We start from the raw sequence: 17,290 nt of genomic DNA on the forward strand, positions 1-17,290 counted from the left end.
AGGCAGCGCGGCCTCGGAGGGGAAAGGCCGAGGGGCAGGTGAGGCAGGCAGACTGCCTCCGGCAGAGGTGGGCCCTGGGAAGATTTCTGTGCACTGTCATGCCAGACCTAAGAAGATCCTACAACTGTGGGCTTTGAAAGACAAGAGACAGATTCCAGGGTGGAGACCTAACTGCACTGGCAACAGACTAGAGCACGGCTGCGGGGCAACGCTCATCGGACCGAGTGGATGTAACACTGAATCGGGACAGAGCGGCATCTGTGAGCCAGTGAGGGGCGCACGGAGAGACGGACGGGAGGGTGCCTTGCGGTGCTCTTTGAGACGGGAGAGGCCGGAAGGAAGCACAGTGGGAAGGAGGGAAGGGCCGGGCCGTGGAAGTGGATCTGGCAGTGCAGAGACATGGAGCGCAGCAGGGAGATGGCGCGGCTGGGAGGAGGCTTCTGCGTGGGACCACAGTGCCGTGGGCTCTGGGAGAGCCCTGGCAGGCCGTCTGGCTGGGCCACAGGCTGTGTGTTCACAGACAGGTCCCTAATTTCCCCAGGCTTCCGATTGCACATTGTCACATCGGGCTTGGAAGTACCTAGTTCGCAAGTTACGCCTAGTAGGCACCCAAGAACATTAACGGACGTGTTGTTATAGCTGCTGAGTTGTTGAACTTAATACAAATCCTTTGGATAAAAACACCTAACATTCTACTATTCTTTCCCCTGATACTGACAGACTTCAGTTGTGCTAGTGAGGAAATGAGTGTGCGAAGGGAGGACAGGCAAGGAGAAGCCAGTCAGTGCTAGGGCGCCATGGAGAAGCATCTGCCGATGGGGAATCTGAGGTGAGTGCAGGAGGAGCGACCAGAAGCTGGGCCAGGGCGGTCTACGCGCTGTGCGTTACTGGCATCCCTCTGGCCACAGCAAAGGGAAGAGAAGGGCTGGGTGTGGCGTGCAGACCCCTCGGGGAGCTCCGGGGAAGGCAGGGCTGGGGTGGAGGGGAGCAGCTGAGACCGCATGGGGCTGACCTGGAGTGGGGTGAACTGCGAATAAACCCCAGTGAGTAGCTGTGTCACTCCAGTGAGTAACTCTGGCACTTCAACCATCCTGACCCAGTCTCATCCGCACAGGCTTCTCCAAACACTTCCTGTGCCAACAGACGAGGGCCGCGGCACGACCCCGGATCATGGGACTGGTGGGGCTGAGGGCACGAGACAGCCAGCTGCCTGTCTGGGGCTTGGGAGGCTCAGCATGATGACAGGTGACCAGAGAAGCTCGAGCAGAATGAAGAGCGGGCGGCAGCGCAACCCGGGACAATTGAGAAAGGAAGTTCTCGGTGAAAACTCGCCATCTGAGAGGCTTAGGTCAAGTTCTTCCCTTCAGAGGTGAGTCTGTCGCCTCCCTACAGCACAGCCACGAGGGGCTCCCCCGGGGGAAGGAGAGTTGCCGCTCATCCCGTCCTGCTCCTCTGAAGTCAGGAGCAACTTGTCAAGATGGAGCAAGGGTTGTTGTTTTTTTTTTTTGGGGGGGTGGCTTTTTGAGATAGGGTCTTGCTATGTAGTTCGGGCTGGCCTTAAATTTACTATGTAGCCCATGCTGGCCTCAAACTCATGGTGATCTTCCTGCCTCAGCCTCCCGAGGGCTGGGATTACAGGCATGAACCACCACACCCGGCAGTGCAATTTTATTTTTGTGGTCTAATCTAGGTTCAGCTGAAACCAGTTCTTTCCTGGTCTATTCAGAGCAGACATATACTGCTGAACTTACATTAAATTTTATATGATGATTCTAGAAATCTTATAAGTCTGTGTCTTCTCTGTATCAGAATTGGCAGGGGGCCATGCTTAGTTCCTAAATGTCACCTCTCCAGAAGGAAGACCATGAGGGGTAACTGAAAAAAAAACATAGCCCTGAGACCCTTGCAGCTCCGGTTGTAACTTGAAATAATATCCTCACTTGGGGCTGGGGATTTAGCTCAGCAGCAAAAGCGGCTGCCTGGCAAGCGCAAGGTCGTGAGTTCGGTTCCCGGTACCGAGAAAAACCAAAAAAAAAAAAAAAAAAAAAAAAAATCCTCACTAGTAACTTCGGAACTTTAGGCATTTTAGCTTATCCCCTTCACATCTTTTATTATCTCCACCTTCGAAGGCTCAAATGAAGACAAGAATATCTTCTTGGTAGTGACGTGGTAAAGATTAATTGAGCCTGTGTATGAGGTGCCAGGCACGTGCAGGCTTTCAGTAGTGGGACCTTTGAGGCTCACAATATAGGCTGGTGTGGGCTGGGTGTGTGTGATGAGGTAACTACTCCGCGAGCCTGAACAGGGATGACCAGCTGCGTCCTAACCCCCAGGCCCTCTGAATGTGACCTTTGCCCAGGAGATCAAAGCAAAAAACCAGCCTCAGGGCCAGCTTGGAAGGAACAAGACGGCAGCTTCTGAGAGGTCAGAGGTTGTCAGGGACGGGGACAGAGCAGCAATGGGCCACACTCTCCTCTCCACAGCTGCATGGCTGGGCCCCTGGGAGCCTGGTACAATTTGGAGTTGGGTGTGCTCCAGTTGCCCCTGCGGGGTTTGTTCGAGTTCCTCCTTTTGGTCCCAGGACCAGGAAAGCACACTCTGGGCAGAAAGAAGCCATCAGCACGAGGACACACTGCAGCTTCTTAATCAGTCCAGGAGAACGGAGCCCAGCCCGTGTTGTTCTGCTCTCATTTAATTATCAGAACGATTCCTCCTCTTCTGTCCTCCCTAGGGCTGCGTGCCCCAGATTCTCTGGGCCCAGTAATTGCCTCTCTGTTAATAGAAATCATCGGTATTTATTACACCGAGCGCGCCTCAGAACATTAAGGGGCGCGCTTGGTAGCACATCTCTGAAGTGACTCTACTTAGTGATAAGAGGAAAGGCTCCCTCACCGCTCTGCTTGCTTGGGCGGGGAGGACCGAGGAAGCCATCACCAGAGCCTGTGGAGAGCTGCCAGAGGGCTGTGTGAGAGCAGAGGCCCAGGGCCCGGGAACACAGGGTGGAGGCCCAGCGAGATGACTGCTCTCACCTTCTCCCCAGGGGTCTCCTCGGGAGCGTCTGTTCTGTGTAGGGTACACACCCCACCCCCAGCAAGCAACTCAGGCCTGCCTCGGGCCTTGTGAACTCTGAGCCTTCCCATTTATAAACTCCGGTGAATGACATTCACCCCACAAGGCTGGCTGAGAACTCAGCGAGAAATACCAGAAGAGCAAGCACGGGCGCGCTGTGGAAAGTGGGCCACACACTGCCCCCCACCTCCCTCCGTTCCAGGGGTTGGTGCTGCGATACCCGGGACTGCACCGTACACCAGGCATGGACGCTGGCTCCCCTCTAACCTCCCTGTGCTGGGTACCAGGCTGGCTGCCATGACAGCTGTTTTCCAGATACCCATGGGCAACAGTAGAGAATCCTATCTACCTCAGTCGGTTGTCACACTCCGGTCACTGCCGGTCCACCTGTATGTTTGGCTTTAAGGGGACGGGAAGGTTTGGACCCAGAGGTGATCTGGCACCGTTAGGTGTGGAAGCAGAGCAGTTATTGAACACCTACTGCGTACTTAGTCACAGGTAAGGAAAGTACGGCTTGGAAGCCTCAAAAGGCCCCAGTAAGTGGGGGACCAGGGCTTCTGTGCAGGGCCGCGGCTGCCTCCACTCTTCGCTCTGCTCCCGGGAGTGTCTGAGCAGTTGATGGAGTGCTTCAAATTACTTCTGTTTTAGGGACATTATTTAGGAAGCTGCGCTAGCGTGTAAATATCCGGATGTGAATTCCTTGGCAGGAGCAGGCATAGGTGTGTTATCTGGCACTGCTGGCCCCAAGCATCCGGGGGTTATCTGGGTGTGGACTGCGCGGTGGGGGGCGAGCTGTGGGGTGGGCACAATGAGCAGGGTCTCTGCATGCCGGCATGTTCTCAAGGCTCACAGTAAACCCTAGCGAGGCCAAATCAGCGTCAGCTCACCTACAGGCCGAGGGAGACACTGCTTTGTTCCCACTTCGCTGTGCTCCTTAGTTTTTATTCTGTCGGCTGCGCCTTGAATTGTGTCCCTGCCAAGTTGCTTGCTGAAGTCCTCACAACCCCGCCCACAACATGTGACCTTATTGGGAAGCAGGGTCTTTATAGAGGTTAAAAGGGAGGGGCTCGAGTATAAGCCCCACCTACTCCAATACAGCTGGTGTCCTTACAAGTGGGGACAATCTGTCACAGGCAAGAACAGAGGCAGGACAACATGAAGACCCAGGGAGGGACCAGATACTCTCCTCAGGGCCTCAGAAGCCACCAACCCGGAGGCCCCTGGTAAGCCTTGGTTGTTTAAGCCACCTCGTCTGATACTGGGTTACAGCAGCCCTGGGAAAGTAACGCATCATGTTCTGATTTTTCCTTGAAACTGAGTGTCCCCATCTGTCAGACTGCAAAGGTTGTGTGGCCCAGCTCCCGGCTGGTGCTGTCGCCTTCAGATCAGCTGGACAGCTGGTTTGATTGTGGTAGTCTGCCCTCTCCAGGAGCAGAAAGAAAGGCAGACTGTGGGGAAACCGAGCCAGAGCCCAGAGGCGCCAAAGCAACAGGGACGGGAGACGCAATGCAGGGATGTGGCCAGTGGGACAGGAAGAGGCCCTGGTCCCGCTGCTCAGCAGTGACTGGGCTGCCCTACACCTCTTTCCGAATGCCAGACCCAGGTGAGTAATTACAGGGGCTTGCCCTGGGTCCTGCCTCCCGCTCCGAGGCACGTAATGGGATTAAATGCGAGTCCCACGCAGTTCTGCATGGTGACTTATACCATTGCAGTCAATAAAAGCCACTCTGGGGATAAAACGAGATTACGGGTCAGGAGAGTGGGCGATCGCCAGGCTGTCTCCAGTCATTCTCTGCGGGGCGCCTTCCACATCCCTCCTCTTCCTTTCCACCAAATTACCCATGGCTGCCAAAGTGGGCCCTGTGTTTTGGATTTGTTATTTAGACGGACTTTGCCTCGGTTCCTCTGACACTGACGGGGTACCATGAAATTATGCAGCACATAAGCTCTCCACGGGAGACATTTTCTCTGGTGTCCGTCACCAGAAGAGCCACTCGCACACACTGAAGCGGGCTGAGGCCTGCGGCCCCGCTCCTCTCCGACGCTCTCACCTTACAGGGGTGAGGATCCACTCCGTATGTCTCCAGTGTCTGTGCTTTTCTTAGGAAGTTCAGCTCTGATGTTGCTGGTGTTTGACCACTGGAATAAGGAAAAGGATGATTTTAGGGCCGTGCATTCCTCTGCCCTCCCCACCCCACCCCGAGGTAAACTCTGTTAAGAGCCACCCACCTTCACTTCTGCAGGGTGTGCTCCCTACTGGGTTCTAAGACCAGTGTCAGCCTCAAGTCTAGGGTCAGAATTCACAGCTTCAGAACGAGGCCCCAGAAGGAGTTGCCTGGGCCGGCCGAGCATGTGCAGTGGGGAGCAGTGGGGAGCAGCGGGGCAGAAGCAGACTGGGAAGCGCAGCTGCTCCTGAGGCTGAGATCAGTCCCATGAGCAGGCAGGGCCCCGCGCTGCTAGAGAGTGTGCTTCTCAGCAAGCCAGAAATACTGACTTTGGGATACTTCATGACTTTCAACTCTAGGACAAACAGTCTATGGTTCCAGTCCACAGACAGCCTGTCTGATCCGGCAGAGACTGAAATTCAAAGGGCGGGGCTGCCTTGCTGACCAAGCGGGGAATATGGTGTGGAGGGCGAGAAGCCCGCCCCAGCCCTCCAGAGACGCCCCTTCCTCACCCCTTCCCAGCTGCCTGGCAGTGGCCGGCATGCTACACTGCTGCCACTAGGGATTCAGGGTGCAGAGCCCTGGACGGCAGACGAGCTTCTACAGATGTGGCGCCAGTTCCCTGCGAGGAGGGCAGGCAGGCCCTGAAGTCAACAGCTGTGCTGGCCGTGGGCGGGACTGACAACTGCTCTTTTCTGACAGTATCATTTGCCCCCAGTGACATAGCAGGGCAGGCAGACAAGACACCAACAGCAAAGCGGCCCCGCTCCCGCTGCGTCCTCTGAGACCTCGATCCTGTGCCAGCCCCTGGGCTGCCTGCTGAAGATGCACCGGGGAACGCGGCACACAGCCTGGGCCCCCAGAGTCAGCAGAGGAAATGCAGACAGGTCTTTACACACTGATGGTGAAGCTAGGCACTAGGTGTTATTATTATTATTTTTTAGTTTTTTTTTCTGGTACTGGGAATCGAACTCATGACCTTGTGCTTGCAGGCAGGTGCTTTGCTGCTGAGCTAAATCCCCAGCCCCTAGGTGTTAGTTTCTACTGATGCAGATCTGCCAGTGAGCCCCGGGCCAGGGGAGGTCCTGGGAAATGCCATGTGGCAGATAGCGGGCACTGGTCCCCAGGGGCTAGAGCACCAGTGTCTTCCAGGTGCACTGTCTGAGGGTGGCAGGCCCTGTGGGCTCATTTCTCCCCTGAAGTTTGCCCAAATCTCCAGGGCCATCAAAGCAAGCATTTCCTAGGGGAACACCTGCCTTGAACTAGGGCTGTTCCCACTACTATGACATGGGAAACACATGACAGTTCCAACGCACCCCGCTTTGTTTGAGACAAAGTCTCATTATGTAGTTCAGGCTGGAACTCATAGCAATCCTCCTGCTTCAGCCTCCTGAATGCTGGGATTACAAGTGTGTGGTAGGCTACTTTGAACCATGAGACCCTACACAGGCCCATGTTTATTGGGATCTCTTTTTTTTTTTAGACAGTCTCACTTTGTAGTTCAGACTGACCTTGAACTCACTTACGTAGTTCAGGCTGGCCTCAAATTTGTGACTGTCCTGCCTCAGCCTCCCGAGTGCTGGGATTACAGGTGTGCGCTACCACACCTGGCTATTTATTCAGATGTTTACCACAAGGGGTCACTATTTCCTCACCGATAGGAGGGACCCGTGGGGCCTGCTTTCCTGGCCTGGGAGAGGGCTGGAAACAAACAGGACCCCCCCTCTGATGGGGCCTCCACTCCCCTGGAGTGAGGGGCCAGTCCCCTCATGTGATGTGGAGGGTCTGTTTCCAAAGGCTGAGGTGGCTTTGGGTCACACTTGGTAGAACCTTTGCGTCTCTGAAGTTTTTTATGCTGTTGTGGGGGCAGGAACTAGTTTAAGTTTAGTATTATTAGCAACAGTCCTGCCCTGAGCACAGTCCTTCCTTAGAACGGTAAACACACAAACATTCCTAAAGATTAAAAAGCTAATGAAATGACGACATGATGTTCTATTTTACAACACTCCACTGCGGGGACCTGCGACCTTCATACCAACCGGGGGGCTGGGGCTGTGTGCGGGGCAGTGACAAGGCGGTGACGAGGTGGAGCCCAGCAGTCTCCTGCTGCTTTGTACAAGCTGCCTTTGTGGACGGCCCTGCTTCCAGTGGCTGAAGGGCGGAACGAATGCTGTTCCGAGGTATCCTGCGCATTCTGGGCAACTCAGAGAGGCTGGGGAGGGTGAGCCTCCCTGCTTGACGCCATCTCTCCTCTGGGTCCCTTGGTGCAGGGGCAGGGGCTCCAGGTGGGCATGCGGGGTGAGTTGTGTGCTGCTGGAGACACAGTCCCCAAGCCAACATGCTTCTGGGGACCCCTGCATCTCTAGGCTGGGACCAGCTCTGTGCAGGCCGTCTTCCAACCAGAAGCGCCCCTCACCTGCCACAGACGATCACAGATGTCTGCCACTTTTTACATCCCTTCTCAGGCTTTGTCTTTTTCCCTCCCTCTCTCTCTTTCTGTGGAGCTGGGGATTAAACAGGGGTCTACCCATGCTGAACAGTTGCTCCACCACTGAGCTACATCCCACCCCCACCCCCCCTCAGTGCTGGGGGTTGAACCCAGAGCTTTTTGCATGCCAGGGAAATGCTCTACCACTGAGCTACACCCTTAGCCTCTTTTATCCCTTTCTTTTTATCTTTCTTTTCCTTTAGCTAGTTCTTGCTTTTCTCCCTCCATTTATCTCAGGGAAGCAAACACCTCTGAAAGGCCGATCCCTCTCAGCTTTCCCTGCATACAACTTCTCTTGCCTTACAGAGCAGGCTTAAAGCAGGCTTAACCGTTCTCGGGAGTAAGCCCACAGGGCCGAGGTGCGCTTCCAGGGCGCTGACAACGGTGTATCCCAGGATCAGGAACGCCCGGGGACCATCACGCTGTGGCAGAGACTGCACAGGTAAGGAACACAGCACAGGGCTGTGGCTCTGGGTCCTGGGCCTGAAGTGACGGTCACGCACCTGAGTTCTGTCTTGTGGATCTCAGCAATTCTCCTTTCCAGCTTCTCTGAATGTTTAGGAAAAAACTGGAACTTGGAGCTGTAGCCTTCAGGGTGTTTTCCTGGGTCGTAATCTCCAATCTCAGCTTTCAAAAGCAAGGAGGAAGAAAACAATTGTGGAGAGAGGTGAATCACCTTTGGCAGAGCAAAGCAAGATTAATACACAGAGCAGCATCCGCAGCATGCCTCAGGCTGAGAGGGGACAGTGACCCCGGGCAGAGGGCTGGGCCCGCAGGAGCACGTCCACCTTTGTTCTCCCAGGTGTGCCTACTGGGCTGATGTTCACATTTAAGTTGCGAGCCAGGAGAGCTGACTTGTGTGCTGAGGTCACCACAAAGAAAGTTGCAATAAAAGAGCAGAAGCCTGCACTGTGGTCCTCGAGCTCAGTCCTGAGGCAAGGGCCAGGAAGATGATCTGTGCAGGAGGAAGCAGTGAGCTCGATCAGGAAGACGGAACCTCCTGGGCCTGGGCCATGTCAGAAGTCTAAATCTGATTTCAAGGATTTTTGCAAGGATGAAGCAAGTTGATGAATGAGTCATGATCCAAGAGGACTCCACCCTCTGTCCAAATCAACCCAGAGGAATATGCTTTTTTTTTTTTGGTTTTTCTCCAGTACTGGGAACCGAACTCACGACCTTGCACTTGCCAGGCAGGCACTTTGCCTCTGAGCTAAATCCCCAGCCCCAGGAATCCGTTTTAATATTTACTGGAGGCCGAACAGGTGCTGGGGCCCTGCCAGCGGCCCAGAGACTTGGGAGATTGGCTATAACCAGACACTGTTGCTGAATTCAGGGTTTAAGGCTGCTTTCTGAGTGCCCTGTCGGTGGCAAGGCTTCTCCTCCAGCCTTTCACAGAGAAAGCGCATCCCTCACACAGCCAGGGGTCTCAGATCCGTGACCTGGGGGAGGGCCGTGGGCCTGGGGTGTGTTCCACGGTGTGTGTTCAGGTCAGAATCCAGCTTTCCATGCGAAACGGCGCTTCACAGGGCACTTGCTGGGTGTGATGAAGGGAAGGAGGAAGTCCAGCTGCTTTGCGGTTACCCTCTGTCCTTCCCTGGGGGCACCATGCCACTTCAGAAGAGGCAGGAGGAAACATCAGAACACACCCTCTTCACACCCTCTTGTGCTTGTGCCTTGTACTTTTTTTTTTTTTTTAAATTACAAATCCACTCATGGTGCCACCCAAATTAATGTGGGAATTTTTATTGTTTAGCAAGCTGTCCCCTGAAATCTTCGGTAACTTTTGAACCCTGAAGTTATTTATTTTGATTTTATTTAGAAACCACCAACTGGAAAACATCAATGTTGGATATTAAAGAAAAAAAATGAAAAGAATTTAATGTGATTATTAGAGCAAAATTGAAGGAAGGAGTAGAGTTTAAAGTTGCAATAAGAGCAGGCCAGGCTTTTTTCTAAAAAAAGGAAAGGGGCATTTCTGGGGACGTTACAGCTATCAGGCACCAGCCAAACTGCCCATTTTGTAGATTTTAGAAACAAGAGTCTCAGAAGTCAAAATGGCAAGGACTTACTATCACATTCCTTTTTTTTTTTTTTTTCTCTTGTCTTTTTGAGACAGGGTCTTGCTATGCAGTTCAGGCTGGCCTTGAACGCACTGATGTAGCCCAGGCTGGCCTCAAACTCACAGCAATCCTCCTGCCTCAGCCTCCCAAGTGCTGGGATTAGAGGCATGCACCACCACGCCCGGCTTGACTTTTACATTCGTAACACAGTTGTGATATTTTTTCCTGCCAAAAAGAACTTGGTTTCTTATTGGCAAACAGTTTCTCTTTACAAGATGTTTCTGGGAGTTCACAGATTTCCAAGTAAGAGTTTGGATTCTTTGACGGGAAATTCAAGATTTTAGTGCTTTGGTCTAAAATGATCCAGTGGTAATGAAAGTTTCAGGTTAAGGACTAAGAAGTTTAGAAGTGGCGCTTAAGCATTCTCAGCACTTCATGAAAGGAGAAAGAGATGCATGTGAGAGGTGCATCTCTCTCCCACTGCTTTGCAAGGAACATATGAACCACGTAAGCCAGCCATGTAAGGAGCAACTCTTCCTTATGAGCTCTTTAGGAGGTGTGCTTGTTCACTTGAAACTTTTTCAACACTGAGCGAGCACTCTGATCTGATAGTCTCTAACACAGATGCCAGAATGCCACAGTCTTCACATCTCTGAGATTAGTGTGAGAGGCTAGGGCAAAATTGATTTCGATTACTCTCTGGAGTGACTGTAATGATACCAACCAAGGGGGCAGGGCTAATCCCCAACACAGAGTCAGAAGGACTTAGAGGGCCTGAGAATGAGCCCTCAGGCAGGGTGGAAGACTTAGAGCTCCGCGATTTCTAACCCTAGGGAATCTCAGCAAAAATCCTTTAACTTGGGTTCTGCTTCAAGTTAGATACAGTTTAGATGCAAGAAGCAGTCACCTGTAGAACTGAAATAATGTAATCGGTACTGAGCATGAAAAGCGAATTTATCTTATCAAAAGGCATTACCTTGAAGGATATAAGCTGCTAACAAGGCAGCGTCAGATGTTTTACAGAGGAGGCGGCCATGGTAGAGATCCCTTTTGATCTGCAGGAAGACTAAATACCTGGAGAGAAAACAGAGTAAACTAGAAAGGATTTCTTTGATTGCTTTAAAGACATAAATATGCAATATGAGCCTATCAAAATCTTTGTCATTAAAAAAATTCTCAAACCATACTGTACAACAAATACATTTTCCATTTCCCGGGAGACTCTTTATAGTACATTTTGCTTTGAACTGATTTGAGGTTCCATTCCAAGCGACTTGTCAGTTTCCTCCTGTAGCTCAAAATAGAAACGGTACGTCCGCCAGTGCTGGGATTTGCAAGGAACCAGCCCCAGTGCATCAGAAATGAGCAGACTGGACCTCCTGCTGCCTTGGCCTCTGGAGTGAACAGCAGCAGAAGCAGCTGGCCCAGGGATGAGTTTGGCCTCAGCTCTCAAAGGGAGCCTGTCTATGAATGGAAATAGTGTGCAACTATGGGCAGAGGTCGACCAGATCCCTCCAAATCTGGACGCTGTGTAAGAAGAGGCACTGGTAGAGGAAGCACAAAAATTTAACAGAAACCTGGGCCGGCATCTCTTCAAATATAGAAAGCTTGCCGCAGATGGTGGCGGGGTGTCGAGAATGAGCGCTAAGACTAGCTGGTGTGTGTGGAGACCTCCTGCCTGCCAGTCTGTGTTACACCCTTTACATTTGAGATCTCCTTTAATTCTATCATAACACTTTGAGATAGGCCCCATTATTATGCCCACTTTTGTAGATAAAGCGGAGGCTCTTGTGATTTTCGCATGGACACATGACGAAGAGGCAGAGCCTGGGTTCAAACTCAGGACTGTTGGACCCGTGAACTTGGCTCTTACTCCCTGCATTATTGCACCCTCCTGACACCGTAGTTGGATAGACTCGGCCCTGGTGGGATGGAATTGGTAACTCCAGGCAAAATGTGCTTGTGGGAAGTGTGATCTTTGATGGCCGTAATTTCCCAGGCTCTTAAGGACAGCAAACCCGTGAGGCTGAGGTGCATCAAGTCCTTGGGTCACTTCCCCTGTGGCTCCTTGGCTGGGGGGCATCGGTGATTTTGATTATGTCCCCAAATGCTTTGACTCTCTTCATTTCAGGAATAGCTGGGCCTCTGAGTGTGGTATGGCCTTAGTGACCTGCTTTCTCTCTCTTGTGAGCGTGTGGCCTCCGATCTGGAACACTTGGGACCTTCCTTGGAGCTGGGGTGTGCTTTGCAGATTTCCCCACTCTGTGAGGACTTCCACTTCTGGAAGCACAGGGAGATCCCTGATTTTAACATTTTCCTTAAAAGGCGCTACTTTACCCTGTATATATTTTCTTCTATTAAACAAATAATGCATGCAGGTTTAGCAAAATATACAAGTACACATAAGCAGATTAGTAATTACTTAGCGTGGTGCTTTTGGATTACAGATTAATTCTTAGCTCCATTTTTATTTCTTCATTCTTCTATTTCAAATTCTGATTTCTTTCACCTTCCCCCTTCATACCAACTGCTCAGTATTCGATAAAGTGGTGCTTCTGGTCTGATAATTAGCATGCGTTTTTTCTTTTTTTCAATTTCAGCTTCTCTTATTCCTGAGCTGAACACGCTCATTAGTAAGACTTTGTCAAATGATGACTTCCACGTTTCCCTTCTTCGACATTAACCTGCCTGGCGTAGTTCTGCCAGCCGCTGTGGCTCCCTTGCTGCCCGCTGGGCTTCCACGGAAGCTGCTGACCTCTTGCGCCTTTACAGAGGCCCCACCACACCCTGGCAGGACATGCTGGTTTCTGAGCTGCTCAGAGCTGAGTACTCGGCACCACATGACTTGCTTCTAACGGCAGTGCGAGCGTCTGCCTTCTGAGGCCTGGCTGCAGAGTGACTGTGGCTTCTTCTCAGTTGCCTCTTTCCGGACCTGAGCTCTGCTTGAAGATGCTCACTTTACCCAACAGGAAGGTCTGTGTGGTGAGAAACGGATGTCTTTTGCCAACAGCCAGCAAGGAACTGAGGTCTTTTGCCAACAGCCATGCAAGTGAGCTGTATCGGAAGTGAATCCTCCACCCCAGTCAGCCCTTGAGATGACTGCAGCCCCGGCCAGCCTCATGATTCAGCCCCTGCCGAACCAGCCAGCCAAGCCGCTCCTGACTTCCAAGCACACAAACTCTGAGATACAGAAAAATTAGAAAAGCAGTACCATTCACAACAGCATCAAGAAAAGTCAAACACTTAGGAATTAACCTAACCAAGGAAAGGAAAGACCTCCACACTGAAAACTACAGCACTCTGAAAAAGAAAATCAAAGAGGACATCAGAAAATGGAAAGCTACCCCCTGTTCCTGGATAGGCAGAACCAAGAGTCAAAACGGCCATACTTCTCCAACTGTCATACAGATTTAATACAATACCAATCAAAATACCACCAGCATTCCTCTCAGAAACGAGAGGAAACAATCCTAAAACTTATGTGGAACCAGAAGAGACCCAGAATAGCAAAGGCAATCTTGGGTAACAAGGGCAAGGCAGGAATCATCACATCCTGAATTTCAAGTTATAATACAAAGCTACAGAAGTAAACAGCATGATACTGGCACAAAAACACTTTGACAAGTGGATCATTGGACAGAACAGAGAATGCAGAAAAAACCCCAGGCACGTTTAGCTACCTGATCTTTGACAAAGGGGCCAAAAACATACATCATAGGAAAGGTAATGGTGCTGAGAGACCTGGCTATCCACACGTAGAAGACTGAATCTAGACCTATATATCTCGCCAGGTACTAAACTGAAATCAAAATGGATCAAAAAACTAAATTTCAAAACGGAACCTGCTGGGAGAGAAGATGGGTAAAAGTCTTGAAGGTGCAGGCGTAAGGAAGAGCTCTCTGAACAGAGCCCAAATAATGTCAAGAATCAACAAATAGGATCATATCAAGTTAAAAAGCTCTTGCACAGGAAAGGAAATAATCAACAAAGTACAGACAACCTACACAGTGGGAATATTTTTTTCCAGCTACTCCTCAGACAGAGGACTAATATCACAGAAAAATTAGATCCTTCCAAAATAAAAGAATCGAAAAATTGGCAACTGAAACGCACACTTTGTAGAATAGGTACAAATGAGCAATAAATACGTGAAAAAAATGTTCAGCATCTCTGGCCATTAGGGAAATGCAAATTAAAATGACACTGAAATTCCAGAAAGAAATCAAATAATAACTAATTCTGGTGAACCTGGGGAGAGGGGGCTTCTACATTGTCGGTAGAAATGTAAACTAGTACAACCACTAAAGAAATCAGTATGGGGATTCTTCAAAAAACTAAAACTAGAATTTCTGTTTGACCCAGCTATTCCCCTTCTAGCTATCTTCCTGTGTAAAAGATATCTTATTACAGTGATACATGCATATCTATGTTTACAGCAGCACAATCTGTAATAGCTAAAGCTTGGAAGTGGCCTATATGTACATCCATAGAAGCATGGATTAAAAAATGTGGTATTTGCACTCAGAAGGCTGAGGCAGGAGGATCATTGTGAGTTTGAGACCAGCCTGGGCTACAAAGTGAGCTCAAGGCCAACCTGAACTGTATAATGAGACCCTGTCTCAAAAAGACCAAAAAAAAAAAAAGAAGAAAAACGAAAAAAGAAAATGTGGTATTTACACACAATAGAGAACTACTGTGCCATAAAAAAGGATAAACTTGAGTCATTTGTAAGAAAATAGATGCACGTTGAGCCCATAATGTTAAAGTGAAATAAATCAGACACACATGCTTAAATATCACGTGATTTCTCTTATATAAGAAACATGAAGTATAAATAAAATGGGCTGGGGACACAGCTCAGTGGCATAAGCACCTGCCTGGCAAGCGTGAGGTTGTGAGTTCGATTCCTGGTACCAAAAAAAAAAAAAAAAAATTTTAAATAAAGAACAGAATAAGAGATAGTAGGAAATAAGGAGGTAGATCTTTTGCAAATGGGAACAGGACCAGGAGATGGAAGGAGGAGGGAAGGGGAGGGGAAGGGGATGAAAACATTGAGATGTGCCGTGCGGCTGCACCAACTCCCCACAAGGAATGTGACCATCTCGTACTGCAAACATGTATGAATAAAAATAAACAGGTAAAACAAATAAATAAATGAATAAATGCAACTCTGAGAGAATAAATACTTGTTTCTTGAAGGTACATTTTGTGGCACTTTGTCAGACAGCCACAGACGACTGCAGCATCCCTGGGAAGGGATGGCACTACAGTAAAACTCCCTTAAATCCCACTGGACTAACAGAAAGCAGACCCTTCTTAGGCAGCTGGAGGTTTCCACTGCTTCTTTTAATTTTTTAAATTTGTTTTTTTATTTTTGAATTTTTTCAAAGACAATGAATTTTACTGGTACATTTTAGGTATACATAAGGATCACAGTCATCATAGGGAATCTGTACCTATGCAGGATATAACTTGATCCTTCTTTTTCTCCATTCCCTTCTTCTGCCTTCAACCCCTCTTCCCCTCCTTATTTACAAAAGCTTTGTTTCCATTTTTCCTTCTTTTCTCTTTTTTTTTTTTTTTTGAGACAGGGTCTCGCTATGCAGTTCAGGCTGGCTTTGAGCTCCCTTTGTAGCCCAGGCTGGCCTCGAACTTGCAGTGATCCTCCTGCCTCAGTCTCCTGAGTGCTGGGAATACAAGTGTGTGCCACGACACCCAGTGTCCTTTCTCAGTTTTGAAAACTTTTCTTTTTCTTCCTTTCCTCCTCTATTTCTGACTTTTTGAGTCAGGGTCTCACTATGTGGCTCAGGCTGGTCTTGAACTCATATCCTCTTGCCTCAGCCTCCTGAGTTCTGGGATTATAGCTGTGTGCCATCATGCCCAGCCTGCTTCTGTTTCCACACTGAAGAATAAAACAGGATTCATGTGCACTTGATCATGTAACAGACCCAGAGAGATGACACTAGTGATGGCACCGCCTCCAGGAGGGGATAGAAAGGACCACGAGCAGATGATGCTAAGAGCTCTGGCCTTACATAGCTGAGCAGGTCACAAGCAGAGGGAAGGAGCAGTCTAGCCCCCTCTGCTCCTCAGGCCTTGGTGCTCAGAGTGTGGCCCACATCTCAGCAGTATCCTGGGAGCTTTCTGGGGATGCAGACTGTTAGGGCATCTATACCTGTGCTCTTTCACAAGATTCCCCAAGGGATTTGTATACAGACAAAAGTTAAAGCAGCACTGCCCTAAGGAAGCTCAAAAGCACCCTTCTAACCACAGCAATCTAAAGGGAAGGTGAGTATGGTAGTGTGGAAGTTAAGAACACTTCCCTGCCCTCCCACCAAACTCACTGTGCCCCAGTGCTTGCCAAGAAAAACTGGAGGAAGAAAGACGCCATGCAGAGTGAATAATTAAGATGATCCACCAAGTCTAGCTTGTCTTCACTTTGCTTCCTACAGGGAAATGCCACCCGGTGCGTGGGAGAAGAGAGCGAGTGCGCACTTCCCTGCCTCTCCCCGTCCCCACGCCTACCACCTTCCTGGCGGGATGGGGATGCAAACCTTGGCCCTTACTGAGCACTCCGGGGCCTGGATTCAGGCGCCTCTTCCTGGGCTGTTCAACTTGGGTGTCCAAAATTCAGGGATGATGAGAGCACCTGCCCCTGGGGGAGCATGCCAGAGGCAGGAGCAGGGGTGCCCCGGCAGAGCGTCTCATACCCCCACCTCAAAGGGCCGTGCCTGTCAGGGAGAACTACCATCCTGACAGGGTGTCCTTAGGCAGGGGTGTGTGGCCGTGGCCTCGGGGGAGCGGGAGGGAAACAAAAGCTTCACTGGGGCTGGGCCGGCTCCTTTGGATGTCTGGGGATAGGACAGCTACAGGGAACTCAAGGGTAAGCCCCATGGCATTCTTAAGCAAGGCATAACAAACGCAGAGGGAAAGGGAAGGAGGGCAAGCCCATATCTCGAAGAAAGCATAGTCTTTGGAGGACAAGAAGGAATGAGCTCGGGAAAGAATCTGCCAGCAGCTTCAAGGGCGAGAAGAGCCCTCACTTTCTGCCACAGTGGCCCCCATTGAGTCTTCCGTCTTGTTTAGTAAGGAGATAACAATGACTTGGAGCTGCCGGTCATGGGAGTACTTCCATGTGAGTCATCTCGCACACCTAGACCCACTCCCAAGACCCTGGCACTGCCTCACCACCCACAGACCTGAGGAAGACTATCTTGCTGCCTGGGCTCCATCCCCAGGGGCACTGTGTGCTAGCCCACGAGGATCTGCATGATCCTAATACCATTTACGGCTAAGGAGACTGAAAGGTCACACAGCAATCAGTTCAGGCCTCTGTGCTTTCCAACCTGTGGTAATTCAGTCAGCTGTCACGGAGAGAAAGCCTCCTAAACAAGGCAGAACTATTCGTCATCAGAGGGCAATGTTTACAGGCCCGAAGGAGAACTCTGATTTATGGTAATAAACTTGCTTTTACAGAAACTTTTTCTTTTTTCTTTTTTTTTTTTTTT

The 17,290-nt window shown here is 50.3% G+C and overlaps 1 protein-coding gene across 4 annotated transcripts in view; it reads right to left on the reverse strand.

The window, feature by feature from the left end:
* The window catches only part of Frmd5 (FERM domain containing 5), a 345,009-nt gene that overhangs the window by 17,892 nt on the left and 309,827 nt on the right, over window positions 1–17,290 (reverse strand). For all 4 annotated transcript variants that reach the window (XM_005381412.2, XM_005381413.2, XM_005381414.2 and 1 more), the window contains exons 5-7: window positions 10,759–10,856; window positions 8,226–8,349; window positions 5,121–5,208 (exon numbers count right to left, since the gene is read on the reverse strand). In XM_005381412.2, the coding sequence (XP_005381469.1) occupies window positions 5,121–5,208; window positions 8,226–8,349; window positions 10,759–10,856 (310 nt within the window). The remainder of the gene's footprint in view (window positions 1–5,120; window positions 5,209–8,225; window positions 8,350–10,758; window positions 10,857–17,290) is intronic.

The sequence above is a fragment of the Chinchilla lanigera genome, unplaced genomic scaffold (genome assembly GCF_000276665.1).
Source record: "Chinchilla lanigera isolate Chin_1 unplaced genomic scaffold, ChiLan1.0 scaffold00015, whole genome shotgun sequence".
NCBI lineage: Eukaryota > Metazoa > Chordata > Mammalia > Rodentia > Chinchillidae > Chinchilla > Chinchilla lanigera.